Here is a 26,427-nt window from a genome sequence, read left to right as displayed (position 1 = left end):
GTCACCCATCCATTTTCTCCAGAGATGCTGCCTGACCCACTGAGTTACTCCAGCACTTTGTGTCTATTGTTGGTAACCACACCAGTCCTTTGCGTCTATGACTTGGGGGGAAAGCAGACAAAATCCCCGTCCAGTCTAATTGACGAGGGGATGCATCGTTAAGGTTGAGGTGAGAGCAGTGATAGAGAACAGCTGGAAGCACAAGGGACCTGGTGCAACAATGTCCATGGGGTGAGAAAGGCGGAGATCAAAGATCCTGACTACGGGTGCTGTCTGTGCGATGTTTGTATATTCTCCCCGTGACCTGTGTGGGTTTTCTCCGGGTGATCTGGTTTCCTCCCACCCTCCAAAGTAGCACAGGTTTGTGGGTTAATTGGCTTGGTATAAATCTAAATGGTCCCTAGCGTGTGTAGGATAATGGTAGTGTGCGGGGATCGCTGGTTGGCACAGACTCGGTGGGCCGAAGGGCCTGTTTCCGAGCTGTATCTCTAAACTAAAAACTAAACCTTGTATCTAATTATTTTTTGGTGTGTTTGTCTGAGTTCTCTGTTCCAGTGAAGTTGCTGCAAGCAAGACTGTCACTGCACCTGCAACTCACCTGCACCTCACCTGCACCTCACCTGCAACTCACCTGCATCTGCACCTCATCGCACCTGTGCATATGACAATAAACTACACTCAACTTGAGGACGAAGCATTGTGGTTTGGTGAGATTTTGTGGATGAAGGAACGTGCAACTATTAGCAGGCAATGCTGCAATGGCATCATACAAGGTCATGACATTCCTGTGCCCAGGATCCATGCCAGTATTGGGCACAGCGAGAGCTTGGCACGGGTGTCTGGGTTCTCAGTGTGTTCCAGAGAACTCTCTGCCAACCAGCGGCCCTGTGTGGCCAGCCTCGCCGTCTCACAATGCCCCCCATTCTACTGGGTTACAACAAGGAAAGCTTCAGTAGCCGTTTCCTCCAAGGATATCATGAATGAAGCAAGTGGGCAGTGCTCTCCGTGACTGACGGTGGCTTCCATTCTCTCTGCTTCCCTGTGGAGGAAGGAACTGCAAACGCTGGTTTAAATCGAAGAAAGAAACCAAAAGCTGGAGTAACTCAGCGGGACAGGCAACATCTCTGGAGAGAAGGAATGGGTGACGTTTCGGGTCGAGACCCTTCTTCAGACCTCCAGCCTCGACCCGAAACGTCACCCATTCCTTCTCTCCAGAGATGCTGCCTGTCCCGCTGAGTTACTCCAGCTTTTGGTGTCTATCTTCGATTCCCAGCCCTTGTTTGAGGGACCAACGGTGGCACAGCGGTAGATCTGCTGCCTTACAGCACCAGAGACCCGGGTTCATTCCTGCCTGTGGGTGCTGTCTGTGTGGAGTTTGCATGTTCACCTGTGACCTGCGCTGGTTTTCTCCGAGATCTCTGGTTTCCTCCCACACTCCAAAGACGCACAGGTTTTGTAGGTAAATTGTCTTGGTATAAACGTAAATGGTCCCCAGTGTGTGTAGGGCAGTGTTAATGTGCGGGGATTGCTGGTAGGTGTGGACTCGGTGGGCCGAAGGGCCTGTTTCTGTGCTGTATCTCTAAACTAAAGTAAGATCTACTGACCAGTCTAATAATCCTGGTCATTTGTGAGTGGCAGACTATGTACATACTCGGCTAAACACACCGTACAGTAGACCCTCCTTGCAATGGACCAAAGGGGGGACGGAGTGGTGTCCATTATTGCCGACTGTCCACTTTAACCGAGTAAGGGATTTACTCAAAACACCTTGCGGTCACTCCTTGAAACAATGAGTTGTTTTCAAATACATTGTTTTTTGTAACAGCTAAAAATGTTTTTTTTTTCACACAGCAAAGCTAAAAACACTAAAGGCTGTTTGTTACATTGTTTGCAATGTCGGAAACTATGTAAAGTGGGATAACGTAGAACTCGTGAATTCTCTGCCACAGAAGGCAGTGGAGGCCAGTTCACCGGATGAATTTAAAAGTTGTGGGTCCTGTCCCACTGTACAAGCTAATTCAAGAGCTCTCCCGAGTTAAAAAAAACCCTCTAACTCGTGGTAAAAGCACGGAGAATGTACGTAGCGGGTACGTCGGAGCTCGGGGACGTCTCTTAGCGGCTCGTAACGCTAACGGCAGGTACTCGGGAAACGCGGTAAGCTCGTGAAGATTTTTCAACATGTTGATAAATGTCCACGAGAGCCCCGGGTACCTACGAGTGGCTATTACCGTAAATCTCCGAGTTCGAATCGGGGAAACTCGGGAGAACTCTTGAATTACCTCGTACAGTGGGACAGCCCCTTTAGATCGAGCTCTTGGTGCTAGCGGAACCAAGGGATATGGGGAGAAGGCAGGCATGGGTTACTGATCGTGGACGATCAGCCATGATCACAATGAATGGCGGTGCTGGCTCGAAGGGCCGAATGGCCTCGTCCTGCACCTATTGTCTGTTTCTATGTTCGTGTGAATGCGAGATCGATGGTCGCAGCGTTTCCTTGCTGAACCTTTCAACCGATCAATTATGCCTGGAGTTCTGGCTGGGAAGTTATTCCACAACCTGCGTGACTAACACACACTCTCATCAATGTGACAACTTTCTGAACACAGATTATCTGCAGTGCTTCATTGCAACAAGGTGGGGGCTAGTTCAGTTGTTCGAATGTACGTTAGGCGATGAAGGGTGACAGATAAAGCAGGTTTTATTCCAACCTGAAGAGAGGGACACAGTGCTGGAGTCACTCAGCAGGTCAGGCAGCACCTCTGGGGAAAAAGGATGGGTCTAAGGTAACCTGCGTCACTGACTATGTTCCCCACAACAATAGCCGATGATACTGCACGATGCAGCTCACACACCCTCTGAGGCAATGTTCCCTCCACTGCGACATCGCCGCACGTATTCATCTCAAAATAGTCTGTCCAATTATAGTCTCAGCGTGGGGTTTGTACCTGTTAATGTCGACACTGCCGGCTACTCGCTGTTATCAAGGGTCATTGGGATGGCTGTCTCAGAATCGGGCCAGTCGGCCCATCAAGTCTACCCCGCCGTTCGATCTATACTTCCCCCTCAACCCCATTCTTCCGCATTCGCCCCATAACTCCGCACTGATCGAGAGCTCCTTGCGTCGCCTTGAAGAAATATCTCGTCTGGCAAGGTGGTGCCTCGGGAACCACATACCTCATCCGCGCCACACACACACAGCAAGATTCTGTGAAGTTTGTTGCCCGTGGTTACACAAAGTGTCAGGACCAACACCTGATGATGTGCTAATTTTGTTTCCATCTTTCCCCCTCCTGTGATCTGGTCCCAGCAGCGATGCTCTCATCATGTCAGGGTTCCTGCAGTGTTCTGCTATCCTGCGCACCTGCTTACAATCTTTGCTCAGATTGTTCTCCCAGACAGACTCTCTGCCCTGGCCCTTTCCACCTACATCCCCCCCCCCCCCCCCCCCCTCGAGCTTTATTTTGCTCCCCCCCCTCCCCCTTCTCTCATCTGACACCCGTCTGTTCTCTCTCGCTCTCAAACTTCTACAGGGGCACAGTCGAGAGTATGCTGACCAGTTGCATCGTGGCTTGGTTCGGCAATTTGAGCGCCCAGGAGCGGAGAAAAACGACAAAAAGTAGTAAACACTGCCCAGTCCATCATCGGCTCTGACCTCCCTTCCATCGAGGGGATCTATCGCAGTCGCTGCCTCAAAAAGGATGGCAGTATCATCAAAGACCCACACCATCCTGGCCACACACTCATCTCCCTGCTACCTTCAGGTAGAAGGTACAAGAGCCTGAAGACTGCAACAACCAGGTTCAGGAATAGCTACTTCCCCACAGCCATCAGGCTATTAAACCTGGCTTGGACAAAGCTCTGAACATTAATAGCCCATTATCTGTTATTTGCACTTGATCAGTTTATTTATTCATGTGTGTATATATTTATACAATGGTATATGGACACGCTGATCTGTTTTGTAGTCAATGCCTTCTATGTTCTGTTGTGCTGAAGCAAAGCAAGAATTTCATTGTCCTAAACTCTCTTGACTTGACTCTTGACTCTTGCTACATGTCTACAATGACTCTCACCAACTTCTACAGATGCACCTTAGAAATCACACTCTTGGGTTGCATGTATAAGAAAGAACTGCAGATGCTGGTCAAATCGAAGGTAGACACAAAATGCGGGAGTAACTCAGCCGGTGAGGCAGTGTCTAAACTTCTAAACTCCAGAGTGTACAAGCCCAGCTGCTCCACGCTGAGAGAATGGAGCAGCTGGGCTTGTACACTCTGGAGTTTAGAAGGATGAGAGGATATCTCATTGAAACATATAAGATTGTTAAGGGCTCGGACACGCTAGAGGCAGGAAACACCATGTTCCCGATGTTGGGGGGAGTCCAGAACCAGGGGGCCACACAGTTTAAGAATAAGGAGTAAGCCATTTAGAACGGAGTCGAGGAAACACTTTTTCTCACAGAGAGTGGTGAGTCTGTGGAATTCTCTGCCTTGGGGGGCGGTGGAGGCAGGTTCTCTGGATGCTTTCAAGAGAGAGCTAGATAGGCCTCTTAAAAATAGAGGAGTCAGGGGATATGGGGAGAAGGCAGGAATGGGGTACTGATTGGGGATGATCAGCCATGATCACATTGAATGGCGGTGCTGGCTTGAAGGGCCAAATGGCCTACTCCTGCACCTATTGTCTATTGTCTATGGAGAGAAGGAATGGGCGACGTTTCAGGTCGAGTCCCAAAGGGACTCAAGGCTTGGTCTGGGGACATCTCTGCCCAAGACCGCAAGGAATGTGCAGAGTTACAGCCCTGACCGTCACACAGACCAGAATTCATACCGTTGACACCGACCATCCACACTCCACTCTGCCTTGGAAAAACAGCCGACAGAATCAAAGGGCTTGTCCCACACCCCGGTCATTCCTTCTTCTCCCCCTGCTCCCCTCCGACAGAAGGTACGGAAGCTTGAAAGCTCGCACCACCAGACTCAGGGGCAGCCTCTTCCCCTCTGTTATCAGGCTTGTGAACGGTTCCCCCATAAACTAGGCCTCCGCCCCATTCACCTCCACCCCATTGGGGAGGACAAATCTCCATTGCGGATTATGGAGTGGCGATGAAGAGGTGGGGCCTCGTGGACAGGGAGCGCCTCCTGCGGGTGTGGAGGACCCAACACACACACATAGTCACCAGTTGCCCCAAACACTGGCCACCAAATGGTGAATGAGGTCTGATTGACGTGGACGATGGCACGTTGGCCTGGCTCACCTCAACGGAGCTGCAGGTCTAAAAGACATATGTCAGAAGAAGAAGAGTGGACATGGGGTTGCTGGTTGGCGTGGACTCAGTGGGGCCATAGGGGCCTGTTTCCGCGCTGTATCTCTGCACTAGACTAAACTAGACAGGGGGGATGGCCGCAGAGCGGACTAGGGTGGGGTGCCTGGGTTGTCACACACACACCACCACCATTTCCTATTTTCTCTTCTGCCAATCCAGACTGTAAAGCAGACCGGCAGCGCTGCTGATGCAGATGTTGGGCATCACCGTGGTCTCGTTACCTGCGGCAGCGAGCGGCAGGAGAGGCGGCCGCGGGCAGACTTACTCTTTCACAAAGTTGTGCAGCTGCATCCTGACAGACCGCTGGGCTTGGTCGCAGAGAATCTGCAAGACAAAGGGGCAACGTTATCAGCCGCGGGTCACCGCAGGTGTGGGGCATCGCACGTGTGCTGCAACATGACTGCCTCTGCTCCGAATGATGTGCGTTCCACTATCAGAGTTCCAGCCCCTTGTCCATCCCCCATCACGCTGCCTTGGAAAAGCAGCCAACATAATCAAAGACTTGTCTCACCCCAGTTATTCCCCAGTTATCTCCCCGCTCCCCTCCAACTGAACGTACAGAAGCTTGAACGTGCGTGCCACCAGACTCATCACCTTCCCCTCCGTTAAACAGTCCTTCCATTTGCTTGGGTACTGTCCGATTCACCTCTACCCCAGTGTGGACATTGCATTTTGCCTAAAGAACCGATGCTCTCAAAGATGCACAATGCTGACAACTATATCCTGCACCCGTTGCTCTATTGATTGTACGAGTTTGAACTGATTCTGTCTATAGATGGTATATCTAATTTGTTGGTTAGCATGTAAATCACAGCTTCTCACTGCACCTCGATAATTGTGACAACATTAAACCCGACCCTCCCTGCCCAGTCCCCGTGTTTCCCAGAGATTTGCTCTGTTTGGCTGCCTGTGCTTGCAGCCACTCGGGACCGGCTCCACATGCCCCAGTTTAAAAGGGAATTCCAAGATTTCAATGGAAATCTGTGAAAAACCAGTGCCCAAACATTAATCGCGGTGGTAATCCGTTTACCACAGTTTGCAAGCCTGAGAGGGATCTGTTTACACCCCTACTCATTTCCCATCTGTTATCTGATTCACAAACCACTCCAGTCTGTTAGAGTCATAGCGCACGGAAACAGGCCCTTCGGCCCATCTTGCCCATGCCGACCAAGATGTCCCACCTACGCTGGGCCCACGTTTGGCCCAATCCCACATGTTCGATGGGATTCTCGGAGGATGTGTCAATGAACGGAACGAGTGGACTTGTTGCATTTGGATTTTTTTCCGAAAGCTTTTGATAAAGTTTCACCCCGAATGAGTTGCATGAAGAGGTGGAATTGGGGCAACTATACTGCAGTGGACTGAGAACTGGAGAACAGATGGAATCTAAGCAGGGGGTGTTCTCAGTTTGGCGGGCAGTGGTAAATGCATTACCACAGAGATGAATGCTTGGGCAGCTGCCAATTGCTCACTGTCTATAACAACTATCTGGCTGAGGCAGCGGACTGTAACTTCCATGTGGACTGATGACATTGAACTCAGTGGGGATCGGAATAATAATGCAAAGAGGATTCAACTGGACTCAGACGGCCTGAATTTAGTTAGTTAGTTAGTTTTAGAGATGCAGCTTCAGCCCACCACCAATCCCCGCACATTAACACTATCCTACACCCACTAGGGACATTATTTACATTTATACCAAGCCAATCTGACGAAGGGTTTTGGCCCGAAACGTCGCCTATTTCCTTCGCTCCATAGATGCTGCTGCACCCGCTGAGTTTCTCCAGCACTTTTGTCTACCTGGGACAGGTACATGGTTAGGACAGGTTTAGAGGGATATGGGGGAAAACTGCGGGCGGATGGGACTAGTGTAGATGCGGCATGTTGACTAATGTGGGGCAAGTTGGGCTGAAGATCCTGAATCCACGCTGTAGGTTTCACTTAGAATATGATGACATGCTGCGAGTTTTTTTTATTTCTGAGCATTCCAGCAGTAACAGGTTGGACAGGTTATCCCACGGGATCTTATTGAAGGGTTCTGGTAATGAGGATGCCTGGCACAAGACTGGGAAGCAGCCGACAGGATCCATTACCTCCTAAGTGGCCTCCAGGGCACTCCATCCAGACCGCTCTCCCATCGGCCACTGCTCAACCGTGTTTGAAAAGGGTGGCAAAACTAAAAGTGGCCATCTGGAGCGTTTCGTTTAGTCTAAGAAGGAACTGCAGGTGCGGGTAAAATGGAAGGGAGCCACAAAATGCTGGAGTAACTCAGCGGGTGAGGCAGCATCTCTGGAGAGAAGGAATGGGCGAGGTCGACCCCTTTCCACCCCTGCAACGGACTGTTCCAGCTGCTACGGTCAGGCAAACGCCTCCGTTGCCATGCGGTGAGAACGGAGAGGTTGAGAAGGAGTTTCTTCCCAGAGGCAATTCGGACTATAAACGCCTATCTCACCAGGGACTAACTCTACTGAACGTTTTTTTCCTTCCATTATTTATTATGTAAAAGAATATGTGTGTTATGATTGTGTTTATAATTTGTTTGGTTGTTTTGTTGTTTGTCTTTTGCACAAAAGTCCGCGAGCATTGCCACTTTCATTTCACTGCACATCTCGTATGTGTATGTGACAAATAAACTTGACTTGACTTGACTTGAATAGTTTGGTTTGGTTTAGAGATGCAGCGTGGAAACGGGCCCTTCTGCCCACCGGGTCTGTGCCGACCAGCGATCCCCTGCACGCTAATAATGCCCCTGTCCCACTTAGGAAACCTGAACGGAAACCTCTGGAGATTTTGCGCCCCACCCAAGGTTTCCGGGCGGTTCCCGGAGGTTGCAGGTGGTTGCCGGAGGTTGCAGGTAGTGGAAGCAGGTAGGGAGACTGACAAAGACCTCCGGGAACCGCACGGAAACCTTGGGTGGGGCGCAAAGTCTCCAGAGGTTTCCGTTCAGGTTTCCTAAGTGGGACGGGGGCTTTAACACTACCCTACACACACCCTAGGGACAATTTTACATTCACGCCAAGCCGATGAACCTGCAAACCCGCGCCTTCTTCCCTCTCATCCCGTGAAACTTGGACATCCCTGTGGGATCGCTCCGGCTGAAACAGGAAGCGACTGGTGCAACTGCCAGGGTGGAGGAGTGGACGTGGGGCCAAGGCCACACCGCACACTAACAGCGAGAGCGCCTGCCTTCCCCGTCATCGAGAAGAAACGTCGCCTCCGCTTTCCCAACAGCGGCGCAGCGGGTAGAGCTGCTGCCCCACAGCCCCAGAGACCCAGGATCGATCCTGACCTCGGGTGCTGACTGCGTGTGTGTGTGTGTTCGTACGTTCTCACTGTGACCGCGTGGGTTTCCTCCGGGGTCACCGGTTTCACACACACCTCCAGATCCAGGGTCAGTTTCTTCCCAGCTGTTATCAGGCAACTGAACCATCCTACCACAACTAGTCGGCAGTCCTAAACTACATATCCACCCCATTGGAGAACCTGAGACCATCTTTTGATTGGCTTTATCTTACACTAAATATCACTCCCTCATCATGTATCTGTGGATGCCTCGTTTGAATCATGTATTGTCTTACCGCTGACTGGTTAGCACGCAACAAAAGCTTTTCACTGTACCTCGGTACATGTGAGAATAACCTAAACTAAACCAAACTACATTTGCACTTCACTCACACAGCTTCCCATACTGTTCTCCAACCCCAGAGTAAGAAATTATTATTGACAGGTTCCTCATTAATGGCGGCATTCCCTACCCAAGATGCTCTGCGTGCCAGAATACCCCCTATCTCTCCAACAGGGGTCTGGTCCACAGACTTGGCTGACAATCGCGGGCGGGTTACTCCTGGAATGGAAATGTGCTTTTATTCCTGAACATTTTGCCTTGATCTTACGAGCACATGTTTGATCTTCCTCCAGTATTTGTTGATTTCCCCTCACCCGCTCTGGAGAAAACAGCAAACCCGTTCTTTTTTAATTTATTCCTATCAAATATCTCACGGTTGAATATGGTCCAAAAACCTTCGTACCACTGGATTATGTTTCCCAAAGTGCTCAAACATCGCACTGTCTGAAGTGAGGGGACAATATATTAAGTTCACAGGCTCACATCTGTTGTCCAGATGCGCCTGATATGTTGTCAGCAAATTCATTCACCAGAAGGGGGAACAGTTCAGGGAAAGAATTCCCTCCCTCAGAACGTTTCGCAACAAAAAGCCTTTGAAACGGGGAAAAAAACAATGAAACGAAGCCCAAGCAGATGATATTTGTAATTGTCGGTATGTAACGGGAGGTGCTATTCATGCCCGGCCTCAGGAACGGCTTTCTCTCGACAGCCACCAGGCCATTGGGCACGGCCAGCTCAACTCACAGCTACAAACCATAGACAATAGACATTGGGCAGGACGGCCAGCCCTTCGAGCCTCACCAGCCATTCAATGTGATCAAACTGTCTTATCTGTAGACTTTTCAGAGAGTGGTGAATCTCTGGAACTCTCTGCCACAGAGGGTAGTTGAGGCCAGTTCATTGGCTATATTTAGAGGGAGTTAGATGTGGCCCTTGTGGCTAAGGGGATCAGGGGGTATGGAGAGAAGGCAGGTACCGATCAGCCATTCATATTGAATGATCAGGCTCGAAGGGCCGAATGGATACTCCTGCACCTAATTTCTATGTTTCTATGTTCTATGTACCCCCATGTTCCTGCCTTCTCCCCATATCCCCTGACTCCGCTATTTTTAAGAGCCCTATCTAGCTCTCTCTTGAAAGCATCCAGAGAACCCGCCCCCACCGCCTTCTGAGGCAGAGAATTCCACAGACTCACCACTCTCTGTGAGAAAAAGTGTTTCCTCGTCTCCGTTCTAAATGGCTTACTCCTTATTCTTAAACAGTGGCCCCTGGTTCTGGACTCCCCAAAAAATCGGGAACTCGTTTCCTGCCTCTAGCGTGTCCAAGCCCTTAATAATCTTATATGTTTCAATGAGATCTCCTCTCAACCTTCTAAACTCCAGTGTGTACAAGCCCAGCTGCTATATTTAAGAGTGAGTTAGATGTGGCCCTAGTGGCTAAGGGGATCAGGGGATATGGAGAGAAGGCAGGTACGGGATACTGAGTTGGATGATCAGCCATGATCATATTGAATGGCGGTGCAGGCTCAAAGGGACGAATGGCCTACTCCTGCACCTATTTTCTATGTTTCTAAGTTTCTATTCTCTCAGCATATGACAGTCCCGCCATCCCAGGAATTAACCTTGTAAACCTACGCTGCACTCCCTCAATAGCAAGAATCTTGTGTGGGAAGGAACTGCAGATGCTGGGGGTTTGCACCGAAGACAGGCACAAAGTGCTGGAGTAATTCAGCGGGACAGGCAGAATCTCCAGAGAAAAGGAATTGGTGGCATGTCCTGAAACGACTCCTATTCCTGAATTCCAGAGACACTGCCTGACCTGCTGAGTTACTCCGGCACTTTGTGTCTGCCGTCAGTACAAATTGTCCTGTTTGCACGAGGGACTTTGGGCTATTTTTGTTGAGCACTACCTTATCCTTTTTAAGATTGATTGAAGTTATTTTTGTGTTTGTTTATTGTGTTATCTATTGAGGACTGTGTTTACAAAGAATTTTTGCTGCTACAAGTAAACACTGTATGTAGAATAGTTCCGTTTAGTTTAGAGATACAGTGCGGAAACAGGCCCTTCGGCCCACCGAGTCCACGCTGACCCGCACATTAACACTATCCTACACACGCTGGGGACCATTTACATTTATACCAAGGCAATTAACCACCAACCCCTGAAGGTAGACAAAAATGCTGGAGAAACTCAGCGGGTGAGGCAGCATCTATGGAGCGAAGGAATAGGTGACATTTCGGGTCGAGAACACTTCTTCAGACTGAAGAACTTCCACTATAGGAAATAGGTAACTTTTCGGGCCGAATCTATCCATGTTGTTTAAGAAGGAACTGCAGATGCTGGAAAAATCGAAGGTAGACAAAAATGCTGGAGAAACTCAGCGGATGCGGCAGCATCTATGGAGCGAAGGAAATAGGCAACGTTTCCTTTGCTCCGTGCAAATAGTTGAACAATCTCCACTATAGGAAATAGGCGACGTTTCGGGCCGAAACCCTTCGGGTCTCGGCCCGAAACGTCGCCTATTTCCTTCGCTCCATAGATGCTGCCTCACCCGCTGAGTTTCTCCAGCATTTTTGTCTACCTTTCGATTTTTCCAGCATCTGCAGTTCTTTCTTAAACCAGCAAACCTGTACGTCTTTGGGGTGTGGGAGCAAACCGGAGCGCCCGGAGAAAACCCACGCAGGCCACGGTGGAGAACGTGCAAACTTCGTGCGTGTAGCACCCGTAGTCAGGATCGAACCCGGGTCTCCGGCGCTGTAAGGCAGCAACTCTACCGCGGAGCCGCCCGCTGAGTGAAGCATATGCAATAATTCATATGCATTGCCGGCTATGCATTTAAACATTTGGCAGCACAATAACCATGTGACATCTGAGCCAAATAGCTGAGAAATGACGTCCACAAACATTTCCTTTCCAGACTGTGAGCCGGCGACTTCAGTGCCTGTGACAGTCAACGGAACGGCCCAGATATGAGCAATTAGAGGAAATCTGATTCCTCCCACTACCACTCCGGCCCCCGAACGCATTGGCTCGTAGTGCGGGCAGATCCACAGCCACTGGCACCCCACCCTAAAAACGTCATCCCACCACCCGCACACTCAGTGTGGGCCTGGCAGCCCCTCACCCAGAGGGAGGAGTGGGGGCTGTGGGGAGGGGGGAGGGCAGACCCCTAAGGGGAAAGAGGAGAGGATGGGGGGGGGGGGGGGGGGGGGAGGGAGGGGAGGGGAGGGGAGGGTAAGGTTGGGGGGAGGTACTGCTAGGGGGGGAGGGGAGAGGGGAGGACTGCTAAGGGGGAGATGGGAGGAATGGGGGGGAGGAATGGGGAGGGGGGGGGGGGGGAGGGGAGAGGGGGGGGGAGGGGAGGACACAGAGAGTGGTGAATCTCTGGAACTCTCTGCCACAGAGGGTAGTTGAGGCCAGTTCATTGGCTATATTTAAGAGGGAGTTAGATGTGGCCCTTGTGGCTAAGGGGATCAGGGGGGTATGGAGAGAAGGCAGGTACGGGATACTGAGTTGGATGATCAGCCATGATCATATTGAATGGCGGTGCAGGCTCGAAGGGCCGAATGGCCTACTCCTGCACCTAATTTCTATGTTTCTATGACTGGTCAGGTGAGAGAGGGAAGGAATGAAGAGGTGGGGAGAGGAATGGGGAGGGGAGGGGAGGGGAGGGGAGTGGGGAGTGGGATGTTAAGGGTTGGGGGAGAAATAGTGAGGGGGAGGGGAGAGGAGGGGGGAAGGGAGCGGAGGAAGGAGTGTAGAATCACAGCTCGTTGTCCTCAACCACACACACACACACACATGTGCACATGGACATTCGATGACAATTGTGACTGGGGACATTGCCTGATGGACATGCTGAAGTCCAGTCCAGGATGCAGACATGCTGGAACAATCACATTGAGTTTAGTTTGTTGTCACGTGTACTGAGGTGCAGTGAAAAGCTTTAGTTGCGTGCTAACCAGTCAGTAGAATGACAATGACATGGTTACAATCGAGCCGTCCGCAGTGTACAGATACATGATAAAGGGTAGTACGAGAATAACATTTAGTGCAAGATAAAGCCAGTAAAGTCCGATCAACGATACTCCAAGGGTCTCCAATGAGGTAGATAGTAGTTCAGGACTGTCCTTGCCCAAGTGTTGGCTTGGCTCAGTTTGCGGAATGCATCCAATTCGGGAGACTCGTGGTTCAAATGCTGGGTCGGGGAGGGGGGGGATTTTAGCACTTGCTCAAGGTCAACAATTGAATGCAGAGAATGGAGGGAGCTCAGTAACACATGAGGTGCTGTCATTGGTGAAGAAACTTTGAACAGAAGCCCAACTTGCTGCAGACGGAAGATCCTATGGCATGATTCAGAACAGGAAACTCTTCTCAGTCTCAACAAAAGAACCCACAAACTTTTTGGGCCATCGATGTTTCCAACTCTCTGTTACACATCTGGCTGTCCATGTTCCCACTGAGCAACAGCCATTAATGAAGGCCATAGACAATAGACAATAGGTGCAGGAGGAGGCCATTTGGCCCTTCGAGCCAGCACCGCCATTCAATGTGATCATGGCTGATCATCCCCAATCAGTACCCCGTTCCTGCCTTCTCCCCATATCCCCTGACTCCGCTATTTTTAAGATCCCTATCTAGCTCTCTCTTGAAAGCATCCAGAGAACCTGCCTCCACCGCCCTCTGAGGCAGAGAATTCCACAGACTCACCACTCTCTGTGAGGAAAAGTTTTTCCTCGTCTCCGTTCTAAATGGCTTACTCCTTATTCTTAAAATTCTGAACGTGCTAGATAAGAGCATTGAGGTTGTACGGGACACCTGCTATGAGTCTCCTGCTTTCAAAAGAGAGCTAGATAGGGCTCTTAAATATAGCGGAGACAGGGGATATGGGGAGAAGGCAGGAACGGGGTACTGATTGGGGATGATCAGACATGATCACATTGAATGGTGGTGCTGGCTCGAAGGGCCAAGTGGCCTCCTCCTCCACCTATTGTCTATTGTCAAAGATTATCTATCCAAGATGGTGATCCTAATGGCCATTAAGAGCCATTTACACATTTAAATCATCCATCTTTATAAGTGTGCACTTTAATCCCTGGGTGACATTTCCCATTAGGAAGCAGTGATCCAGGAATAGTTAAAGGTTTAAAAAAAAATTAGATTTACTGTACGAGTTTCCTCATAGCGGGAAGTCTAGAGGTCTGCTCCACTGAGAATTAAGGGAAGGCCGTGAATAGTAAATGTCCTTTTACCGCAGCTCTGTAAGTGAACATTGGAGATCAGACGCAGGTTGGGATTACTGGCAGCTTGCTCCCTGATGATGAGTGCTCCCTGTAACTGGTGTGGCAGGCTGGCAGGCCACCTCCCGGCAGCTACCGACCAGATGGGAAGCCCACTGCCTCTATCCTGCTGGGAATTCCCACATCCTGACTCCAGTCCCAGTCATTGTGTGTGGCTGACTCACACTCTTAGAAAATCACTCCGGATAGAGTCATACAGTGTGGAAACTTGCCCACACCGGCCGACATGCCCCAGCTACACTAGTCCCACCTGCCAGCATATATACGGTCCATATCCCTCCAAACCTTTCCTATCCATGTGCCTGTGTAACTGTTTCTTAAATGTTGGGATCGTCCCAGCCTCAACTACCTCCTCTGGCAGCTTGTTCCGTACACCCACCACCCTTTGTGTGAAAAAGTTACCCCTCTAATTCCTATTAAACCTTTTCCCCTTCACCTTAAACCTATACCCTCTGGTCCTCGATTCCCCTACTCTGGGCAAGAGACTCTGTGCATCTACCCGATCTATTCCTCTAATGATTTTGTACACCTCTATAAGATCACCCCTCATCCTCCGACGCTCCAAGGAATAGAGTCCCAGCCTACTCAACCTCTGCCTACAGCTCCCACCCTCTAGTCCTGGCAACATTCTTGTAAATCTTCTTTGTACCCTTTCCAGTTTGAAAACATCTGAAGAATGTTGCCTATTTCCTTCGCTCCATAGATGCTGCAGCACCCGCTGAGTTTCTCCAGCTTTTTTGTGTACCTTCTTTCCTACAATGGTGCCCAGAACTGAACACAATATTCTAAATGCGGTCTCACCAACGTCTTATACAACTGCAACATGATCTCCCAGCTTCTATACTCAATACTCTGACTGATGAAGGCCAAAGTGCCAAAAGCTGTTTTGACCTTATCTACTCTGCGAATCTACCTTCAAGGAACCATGCACCCGTACTCCTAGATCCCTCTGCTCTACAACACTACCCAGAGGCCTACCATTCACTGTGTAGGTCCTGCCTTTGTTAGACTTCCCAAAATGCAAAACCTCACATATTTCCGTATTAAATTCCATCAGCCATTCCTCAGCCCACCTGGCCAATCGATCCAGGTCCTGCTGCAATTTGTCACAATCATCTTCACTGTCTGCAAAGCCACTCACTTTTGTATCATCAGCATGAGGGGAATAGATCGGCTAAACGCATAGAGTCTCTTGCCCAGAGTTGGGGAATCGAGGACCAGAGGACATAGGTGAAGGGGGAAAAGTTTGATAGGAATCTGAGGGGTAACTTTTCCACAGAAGGGGGGTGGTGAGTGCATGGAACGAGCCCTCGGAGGAGGTAGTTGAGGCAGGGATGATCATAACCGTTGAGGCAATTACACAGGGACATGGATAGGGCAGGTTTAGAGAGATATGGGCCACACACAGTTAGGTGGGACTAGTATAGATGGGACATGTTGGTCGGTGTGGGCAAGTTGGGCTGAAGGGCCTGTTTCCACAATGTATGACTCTGAAATGAACATCTGCCAATGTTCTTCTTGTGTGGTTGGAAGAAGCACTGGGCCTCTGTCCAAGGCCTCACTCAGTAGGCCGATCCTTAGGCCTGGGCTCTGGAGCACCGTGGTGTTTTGGAACTTCTGTTGCAGCCAGGGCCACGGATCACAGGCCGTGCGGGCTGATTTAAACAGGAAGCAGTTGTTTTTTTTATCCCAAGACCACAAAATACTTAACATTCCCCAACCAAGGCAGCAAACACTGACTGGTGAGCCCAACACCTCCAGGCTGTCTGAGTGAAACTGGGGAGCAACTTGACTTCATCTCCTGTTGTTTCCAGGGGTTCACTTGCTCCGGGAGAGAAATTGGGGCCAAAATTCCCCAGAGTTCCACCGTCAATCATCTCTTTGCTGAAAGAGGATGCATTCGATCGAACTCACTGTGTTTCCAACGGTTTAGCTCTGGGTAAGTGCTTCACCAAAACCGCACTCTCTTCCAGAGTATGTGCCTCGGATCAGCTGTGGCTCAGCTGACAGCATGCTTGCACTTGGGCCAAAGGGTCAGAGGTTCAAGTCCCACGTCAGGGCTTCGTCATTTACCCCAGCCGCACTGTCTTTAAATCTCATAGAACAAGAGGATCATAGAAACATAAAAAATAGGTGCAGGAATAGGCCATGCACCGTCATTCAATATGATCATGGCTGATCATCCAACTCAGCATCCCGTCCCTGCCTTCTCTCCATACTCCCTGATCCCTTTAGCCACAAGGGCCACATCTAACTCCCTCTTAAATATAGCCAATGAACTGGCCTCAACTACCTTCTGTGGCAGAGAATTCCACAGATTCACCAGTCTCTGTGTAAAAAATGATTTTCTCATCTCGGTCCTAAAAGACTTCCCTCTTATCCTTAAACTGCGACCCCTAGTTCTGGACTTCCCCAACATCAGGAACAATCTTCCTGCATCTAGCCTGTCCAACCCCTTAAGAATTTTGTAAGTTTCTATAAGATCCCCCCCCTCAAACTTCTAAATTCTAGCGAGTACAAGCCGAGTCTATCTAGTCTTTCTTCATATGAAAGTCCTGCCATCCCAGGAATCAGATCAGGCCATTCAGCCCACAATGTTTGTGCAGGACACCATGCTGGCACGTAAACCATATTCCTCCATGTGCCCGTCCATATCCATGTGCCCATCCAAACGTCTGACAGGCACCCACCATCCTCTGGGTAAAATACATAGACAATAGGTGCAGGAGTAGGCCATTCGGCCCTTCGAACCACCACCGCCACTCAATGTGATCATGGTTGATCATCCCCAATCAATACCTTGTTCTTGCCTTCTCCTCATATCCCCTGACTCCACTATCTTTAAGAGCCCTACCTGGCTCTCTCTTGAAACTATCCAGAGAACCGGTCTCCACCGCCCTCTGAGGCAGAGAATTCCACACACTTGTGCCACACATCCATAATAAAAAGGAACTGCAGATCCTGGTTTATACCAAAGATAGGAGCAGTAACTCAGTGGATCAGGTAGGATTTCTGGAGAAAATGGACAGGTGATGTTTCAGGTCGGGACCCTTCTTCAGAATCTGGCAGGTGCGACTATGGCATCTTGGACAAGTTAGGCCAAAGGGCCAATTTTCGTGCGGCAATCAGCATCTGAAGTGTCCCAGCCCGAAACGTCACCTATTCATGTTCTCCAGAGATGCTGTCTGACCCGCTGAGTTACTCTGGCAATTGGAGTCTATCCTTTAAACTTTGCCCCTCTCACCTTAAAGTTGTGTCCTCTAGTATTTAATTTTTCCATCCTCTTGCTGCCCACCCTCTCTCCATCTCGCATAATTTATATATACTTCTATTAGGTCTCCCCCCCCCCCCCCCCCCCCCCCCCCACCCCCCCCCCCCCCCCCCCCCCCCCCCCCCCCCCCCCCCCCCCCCCAACCTCCGGCGTTCCAGGGAAAACAATCCCAGTATCCGTGAACTTCCGTGAACTTCCCTCTGAATTCCTGGCCAACATTTCGCCGCCAACTAGAATGAGTGAGAAACAGATTGCCTGTGCATTTTTTCACAACTCTTAGTCGGAGCTGCCGGCTGCTGATATTCCCATGTTACAAGAATAACAAAACTTTTAAGACGCAAGGAACTGAAGATGCCGGAATCATGAGAAAAACACAAAGTGCTGGAGGAACTGAATGGGTCAGGCAGCACGTACGCAGTTTGTACGTTCTCGGCGTGAATTTTCCCCGTTTTCCTCGCATACTCCAAAGACGTACAGGATGGTCGGTTAATTGGCTTCGGTGAAATTGTAAATTGTCCCTAGTGTGTAAGATAGTGCTAGTGTACGGGGTGATCACTGGTTGGCGCGGACTCGGTGGGCCTGTGTCTCTGAAGTCTAAATATTCTTCAATACAAAAATCGTAATATTCACTCTCAAATGTTTCAGCTTATCAAGCCAGCAGACTTAAAGCATCTCTACACTACCCCATGTACCTATCACAGGATAAGTGCAGCCTTCCACCCTCTGTCTTCCCCCTTACTCTGCTGTTTTCCAAGCACTGCTTTCTAAACAGCACCCAGCCTGGAAAACAAAAATCGCAAAGACGGCAGACACTGGAAACCTGGGACAAAAAGCTGGAGAGTGTCCACTGTTCAAGCAGCATCTGGTTCCACAGACACAAACAACCTGTAGGAATGACCCAAACTGAGATGGGACACCATACGCTCCCCACCATGCAGCCTTGACGATGCTTTCAAAGATAGATTTACAAACAACAACAACCAGGAGGTGAAGGAAGCCAACAGCTTACCATGTGGTAGTTAATCATCTCCTGCAAGCTCTCTCCAAACTTCTGGAGGCACTCCTGGAGGAAACAAGTTACAAGAACGTCAACACACAGAGGAAAGTGTCCTCGGTTGTTAATAAAACAATTATTTTGAACAGATCACAACAGTACTCATTTCTCTCTCCTTGTGGCAGCTGTTCCCTTTGATCTGGGCCTCCCCTCTCCATCCCTAGGGAACAACGTCCTAAATCTCCCCCCATGGGCTGGGGTGGACTTGATGGGCCTAATGGCCTAACTCTGTTCCTAGAACATATGAACTATGAGCAAGATGGCAAATACCACAGCTTGTAAACACACTTCTTTCTTACCTCCAGTGACTCCAATTTAGGTAAATAAAATCGGTAAACAAACCCCATTTCTCTGTCTGTCTGTCTGTCTGTCTGTCTGTCTGTCTGTTCCATACATCACCACCATTTGAAGATGAAGGCAGGAGGGTATGGCATTGAGGTGTGTGTACCTGGGACACCGGGTATCACCATTGAGCCCTCTGGAGACTTTGTGGGCTCATCAATGAAACGTCAAAGAATGAGGGTGCCCACCTGATCACCCCAAAGACCTACCTACCCCAACCCTTCACCACTCTGTTCCCACTGCAAATATCAAGTGCCGATTTACTACAGGGATTGAAACATCAGGACCTATAAGCTCTACTCCACCATACACCCACCACCCTTTGTGCGAAAAGGTTACCCCACAGATTCTTATTAAATTTGTTCCCCTTCACCTAAACCCGTTGAGTTGTGCAGCATTTTGTGTCGAGCCTGCTTACCGATACCATTTCGTCTTTCCTGCGTTCTTTCCTGCACTGTTGCGAAAGGTCTCGGATGCCATTGACAAAGTATTTGTTGGCGGTGTTGTACGATCTCCCAGCATCGATCATCCCACTGCACAGCTTCACCAGCTGTAAGAGGTCACAAAACAACCACTCAAACTCAGGCACCACACACAGATTTATTTAAGTTTGGGTTTAGTTCAGTTTAGCTTAGAGATACAGCGCGGAAACAGGCCCTTCGGCTCACCGAGTCCCCGGCAACCAGCGATCCCCGCACATTAACACCAGCCGACACACACACACACACTAGGGACAATTTACATTCACATCAAGTCAGTGAACATACAAACCTGTACGTGTTTGCAGTGTGGGAGGAAACCGAAGATCTCAGAGAAAACCCACGCAGGTCACGGGGAGAACGTACAAACTCCGTACAGACAGCACCCGTAGTCGGGATTGAACCTGGGTCTCTGGCGCTGTAAGGCAACTCTACCGCTGCGCCACCGTGCCGCACCTTATTATTGTGTGAGGTACACTGGCACCGAGGAACAGTGAAAAGATTGGTTATGCATGCTATCTAAACACACCAGATAATACTATACTTACTGTAAATACAATCAAGCCAAACTCATGTACAATAGGTAGAGCAAAGGGGAAGATACGGAGCGCAGACTATAGTTCTCAGCATTGTAGCGCATCAGTTCCAGAGACAAAGTCCAATGTCCGCAATGGTGTAGAGGAGAATTGGCCATCAGCCTAGCAACGTTTCATTTACCGCCACTCAACTTATCTGTTCCGTTTAGTTTATTGTCACATGTACCGAGGTACAGTGCAAAGCTTTAGTTACGAGTTAACCAGTCAGTGTAAAGACAATACATGGTTACAATCCAGCCATCCATAGTGTACAGATACATGATAAGGGAATAGCATTTAGTGCAAGGTAAAGCCAGGAACGTCCGATCAAAGATAGTCCGAGGGTCACCAATGAAGTAGAGAGTAGTTCAGGACTGTGGTGGGCATTTAGTTGCCTGATAGCAGCTCTGCATGGGAAGGCAGTGCAACAACATAAGCTGTTCATTATTGACACATGTACCGAGGTATATGAAGAGCTTTTGTTTGCTCACAGATACACCTGTACTTTTTAACGTGTTGCCTCTATAAATGCTGCAATGTCCAGATAGTTTCCAGATGTTTGTCCTTTTTAAGTTTTTATTGACAGATGCCATTTTCAGATAATGACCCAGTCTGCTTAATGCAGAGATAAAGTCTGCACGCAGAAACCACAGATACAACTAACAGTTTATACAGCACCAGATAAATAATTGCACAAACACAAACCACACGTACAAATGTGAACACATGAACCACAGAATAATGTACACACAGCAGTTATATTTATACACAGCCCACCACAGACATGTAGAACACATGTACTTACGTTTACACATGGCTCATGGATATTTACACACACACAGGATATAATTATATATAGTTGCTCCACACCTAACATATGTAACTGTACACACATGTTTAAGAAGGAACTGCAGATGCTGGAAAATCAAAGGTAGACAAAAATGCTGGAGAAACTCAGCTGGTGAGGCAGAATCTATGGAGCGAAGGAAATAGGCGACGTTTCGGGCCGAGACCCGAAGGGTTTCGGCCCGAAATGTTGCCTATTTCCTATAGTGGAAGTTCTTCAGTCTGAAGAAGTGTCTCGAGACAATTAGAGACAAATAGAGACAATTGCGTACACAACACAAGAATCTCGACACGTATAACTATTTACACACACACACATTGTTCACATCTGGGCAGCACTTGCAGCGCCGTGGACCCGCGTTCAATCCCGACTACGGGCGCTGTCTGTACGGAGTTTGTACGTTCTCCCCGTGACCTGTCTCTGTTTTCTCTGAGATCTTCCCACACTCCAAAGACGTACAGGTTTGTGGGTTAATTGGCTTGGTATGAGTCGTAGACGTGTATAAGGGTATAAGTGGTATCATTGTAAATTGTCTCTAGTGTGGGTAGGCTTGTGCTAATGTGCGGGGATCGCTGGTCGGTGCGGACACGGTGGGCCGAAGGGTCTGTTTCCGCGCTGTATCTCTAAACTAAAAAAACGAAACATCCATGCATGCGTAATCCTTCCTTTCAAAACACTGATTGTTCGAACACTTCAGAAATTCTCACAACAGTCCAGCTGCTAAATACGCCACAGTGTGGAACAGAGCAAAGTGCTGGAGTAACTCTGTCGAGAACCTGTGGAGCGAATGGATATCGAAGAGGGGGTCCCGACCTGAAGTGCCGTCTGTCCATTCCCTCCACAGATGTTGCCCGACCTGCTGAGTTCCTCCAGAACTTTGTGTTCCGTTCAAGATTTCAGCATCTGCGGTTTTGCGCGTCTCCAAAGCAAATGAACTTGTTGATCTTTGAATTGATTATAGATTGAATATTCCTGGACTGGTTTGTGAAATTCAGGTTATTGATGATCTCTGAAGCAAAGTGCATCATTTGCTGTTTCTCCTGTAACACCTGATCTCCCGGTGGCTCAGCACTTCAACTCCCCCTCCCATTCCGAATCCGGCCTCTCTGTCCTGGGCCTCCTCCATGGCCAGAGTGAACACCACCGGAAATTGGAGGAGCTCATATTCCGGAATACCTCATATTCCACTTGGGCAGTCTGCACCCTAGCAGCATTAAACATTGAATTCTCCAAGTTCCGGCAGCCCTTACTGTCTCCTCCCCTTCTCAGCTCTCCCTCAGCCCTCGGGCTCCCCCTCTTCATGTTTCCTTTCTTCCCCCCCACCATCAGTCTGAAGAAGGGTTTCGGCCCGAAACGTTGCCTATTTCCTTCGCTCCATAGATGCTGCTGCACCCGCTGAGTTTCTCCAGCACTTTTGTCTACCTTCGATTTTCCAGCATCTGCAGTTCCTTCTTAAACACTTTGTATCTTCCCCTGTGCTCTACCTATTGTACTTGTGTTTGACTTGATTGTACCTATGTAGAGTATTATCTGATCTCATAGCATAGCATGCAAAACAAAGATTTTCACTGTACCTTGGTACACGAGACAATAATAAACCTAGTGAGGATGTTGCTTCCAACTGTGGCCCCATGAGTTTAGGTAACTGGCCATATGCACTGAACGCACTCCAGACATGACCCAGTCTTTGGCTGCACTAGAGTCCAACGGCATATCAAGCTACTGAACACATGTAAGCACTTAGTACATTGCAAAGAGTGATGATTAAAACAGTACCAGCAGCCCCTTTCATTCATCTCTGCCTGTCTGAAGTCTGGCCAACTTTCCATCCTGTATAAACAAGTGTTCAGCCAATCTGCTAAAAGGTTTGAAGACGACCTTCAGCCATCCCCAGAATCGCAACATTCACTTCCACCTCGTCTCCGTGATAATGACCAAGAATCCTGTCTGCCTTTACAAAGATGCTGGCTGAGAAGAACATCCTCAATAGAGGGCGGCACTGCGGCTCAGCGGGTAGAGCTGCTGCCTCCCAGCGCCAGAGACCCGGGTTCCACCCTGACCTCGGGCACTGCCGGTGTGGAGTCTGCACGTTCTCCCTGTGACCGCGTGGGTTTCCTCCGGGTGCTCCATTTTCCTCCCATATCCCAAAGATGTGCAGCTTTCAACGTTAATTGGTTCTGTAAATTGAGCGGGTGTGAAACTGGGATAAAAAATTTTTTAAACGTTTAGTTTAGTTTAGAGATACAGCGCGGAAACAGGCCCTTCGGCCCGCCGAGTCCGTGCCGACCCAGCAACCCCCGCACACTAGAACCATCCTGCACCGGGACAATTTACAACCAAACCCAATGAACCTACAAACCTGCACGTCTTTGGAATGTGGGAGGAAACCGGAGCTCCCGGAGAAAACCCACGCAGATCACGGGGAGAACGTACAAACTCTGTAAAGACAGCACCCTTAGTCAGGATCGAACCCGGGTCTCTGGCGCTGTAAGGCAGCGACTCTACCGCTGTGCCACCGTGCTGCCCAGAACCTAGAACTAACGGCTGATCGATGGTCAGTGTGGACTCGGTTGGCTGAGGGGTTTGTTTCCATGCTGCAGCTCCAAACTACAATAAAACCAAGCTAGACTGCCAATAGTGGATTACAAACTACTGGTGGGTCTGGTCAAGTAAAGCACCTCCATGTTCACTCACTCAAGTGGTTCAGTCAGAATTGAAGCTAATGGAGAGACTAAAGATTGATCCACAAACTGGCAGCCTTGCATAAAAATATGATTCACTTGCCAGCAAACTTTCAATAGTTGATCTGGAATCAATGCCCTTTAAAATGTACAATTAAATTAATCAATGATCCAGGGGAGATTTACCAGTGGGAAACATCCTGTTGCATGCGTGCACAAAATCGGTATCAGGGTTCCTTATGCTGAAGAGAATATATAAAAGTAAGCAAGATTCTTATTTATGAGGCGAAGGAAATAGGCAACGTTTCGGGCCGAAACCAAGGGTTTCGGCCCGAAACGTTGCCTATTTCCTTCGCTCCATAGATGCTGCTGCACCCGCTGAGTTTCTCCAGCTTTTTTGTGTAACCTTCGATTCTCCAGCATCTGCAGTTCCCTCTTAAACACTTCTTATTTATGAGAATGTATAAAAGAATATATGAAAGAATGCAAGACTCTTATTTATAAGAATAATATATGAAATAATATATAAAAGAATGCAAGATTCCTACTCATATATTAAAGACAGATGCTAATACTAATGCTACAGAAATAATACCATCAATTCTGTGCCAGAAACTATAACGGAACATTTTCCACCCAGTAAATTTTACTGTAATTTCTAGCCGAATTGGATCATTAGCGAATTTTGGCCATTTCGGCGCAGGGAAGCGGAGACGCGGCTGCACGAAGCACGGTGAGCGTTTCCTCCCACGCTCCAAAGACGTACAGGTTTGAGGGCTAGTTGTCTCGGGATAAATGCAAATGGTCTCTCGTGTGTGTAGGATAGTGTGAGAGTGCAGGGGGTCGCTGGTCGGTGCGGACTCGACGGGCCGAAGGGCCTGTTTCTGCGCTGTATCTCTACAGTACCTGATCTCCCGATTGCCAAACACATGAACTTCCCTACTTCCCTTTCTCACACTGACCTTTCTGTCCAGGGCCTCCTCCACTGGCAGAGTGAGGCCACACGCAAATTGGAGGAACAGCCCCATAGATTTCGCTTGGGCAGCTCGCACCCAGATTTACTGATTTCTTTAACTATAAGTAAACCTTCCATCCCATCTCTCTCCATTCATCCCCCACCCAAGTCATTGCAGTAGTTTCTAACTCATCTTGTTGAGTCTCATTGTCTGTAACCCATTTTCACCTCGCCCACTGCTAACGATGGCCAGATTCCTTCATCATCATTACTTTTTTGTACATCTTTCATTCATTTGTTCTATATCTCCCGACATCACCATCTCTATCTCTCGTTTCCCTTTCCCCTGACTCTCAGCGTGAAGAAGAGTCTCGACCCGAAACGTCACCCTTTCCTTTTCTCCAGAGATGCTGCCTGACCCGCTGAGTTCCTCCAGCTCTTTGTGTCTATCTTCGGTTTAAACCAGCACCTGCAGTTCCTTCCGAAACAACAATCAGTTTTGGCTGCGTCTAAGATCCTGACCTGAATTCTCTGATCTCCTCAGTTCGATAGTCATTGGCCAGTATGTAAGTAAGTAAGTAAGTAAATAAGTTTATTGGCCAAGTATTCACATACAAGGAATTTGCCTTGGTGCTCCGCCCACAAGTAACAACATGACATACAGTGACAGTTACGAATGACTCAGAAAACACTAAACATTAATAATAATAAAACATTAATGATAAAACACCATTGATCGAGCATGTGAACAAAAGGTGGTGAATTGGATCCCCAGTAACCAGCTGGGAATGCCGAGCTCTCATTCCCACCGTCAGCAAATGCTAACAAGCAAATGGGTTTTCGCTAATGTTACAAAGATAATTTGTTCCGTGCCACAGATACATTTGTGAGCTGCCTTATTTGTGAGCCAGTTCTTTGTGACAATTACTTGGTTTAATGCAAGACAGATGTTTGTGTTAGGGAATAGTTGGACTAGATCTGACTGATCAGCACCAGATCAATAAGATAAAGATGCTTTCACATGTTGGACTGCTTTCAATAAAGTGTTCTGCTTTCTGAAATAAAGATATGTTGGGATGATCACAGAGTGGAGGTTGCAGTAGTGATATCTTCTGGTAGACACGGAATCAATGTTGATTTCTCTATCTTCAACTAACCCTCGCATCCCCTCTCTCTCCGTCCTACCCCCACCCTAGTCATCCCACTAGTTTTACTGTTGTCCTGTTGAGTTCCACTGTCTGCATTAATACCTACCCCACAGCCAACAATGAACCATTGTGGGCTCCACATTTCCTTGATTATCGTGGCTTTCTCCATAACTTCCATTCATTTAATCAAAGCAAATCTACATCGCTCCTTCCCTTCTCCCCCTGACTCTTAATCTGAAGAAAAGGGTCTCAACCTGAAACCTCGCCTATTCCTTTTCCTCCAGAGATGCTGCCTGACCCGCTGAGTTACTCCAGCATTTCTGTGGAAGGAGGGCTGGAGTAAGGGCTGCTGTGACGGGTTATTAGTTCAACATCATAACACAAAAGTGCTGGATGAACGCAGTGGGTCAGGCAGCATCTGTGGCGGGAAATGGATGGGCAACGTTTGGGGTCGGGGCCTTCTCCAAAGTTTGAGTGTGAGTTTTGTTTATTGTCACGTGTACCGAGGAACAGTGAAAATCTTTTGTTGCCTGCTAACCTACCAACGGAGAGACAATACAAGATTACAATCGAGCCATCCACAGTGTACACATACTTGGTAAAGGGAATAATGTTGAATGCAAGATAATGTCCAGTGAAGTCTGATTAAAGATATTCCATGGGTCTCCAGTGGGGTAGATAGTACCTCAGCACCGCACTCTAGTTGGTGGTAGGATGGTTCAGTTGCCTGATAACAGCTGAGAAGAAACTGTCCCTGAATCTGGAGGTGTGCGTTTTCACACTTCAGTCTGATAGGAACTGCAGAGGCTGGAACCGTGAGCAAAACA

The 26,427-nt window shown here is 48.8% G+C and overlaps 1 protein-coding gene across 1 annotated transcript in view; it reads right to left on the bottom strand.

Moving 5' to 3' along the window:
- acap3b (ArfGAP with coiled-coil, ankyrin repeat and PH domains 3b) overlaps nucleotides 1-26,427 on the bottom strand; it is a 155,432-nt gene that overhangs the window by 59,592 nt on the left and 69,413 nt on the right. Inside the window, 3 exon segments of the mRNA XM_055659219.1 lie at nucleotides 5,589-5,647; nucleotides 18,529-18,582; nucleotides 19,334-19,465. Coding sequence (XP_055515194.1) covers nucleotides 5,589-5,647; nucleotides 18,529-18,582; nucleotides 19,334-19,465 — 245 coding nt within the window.

This window comes from Leucoraja erinacea, chromosome 30 (genome assembly GCF_028641065.1).
Source record: "Leucoraja erinacea ecotype New England chromosome 30, Leri_hhj_1, whole genome shotgun sequence".
NCBI classification, from domain to species: domain Eukaryota; kingdom Metazoa; phylum Chordata; class Chondrichthyes; order Rajiformes; family Rajidae; genus Leucoraja; species Leucoraja erinaceus.
Note: the sequence above shows the minus strand (reverse complement) of the source record. Positions and strands in the feature narration are given on the sequence as shown.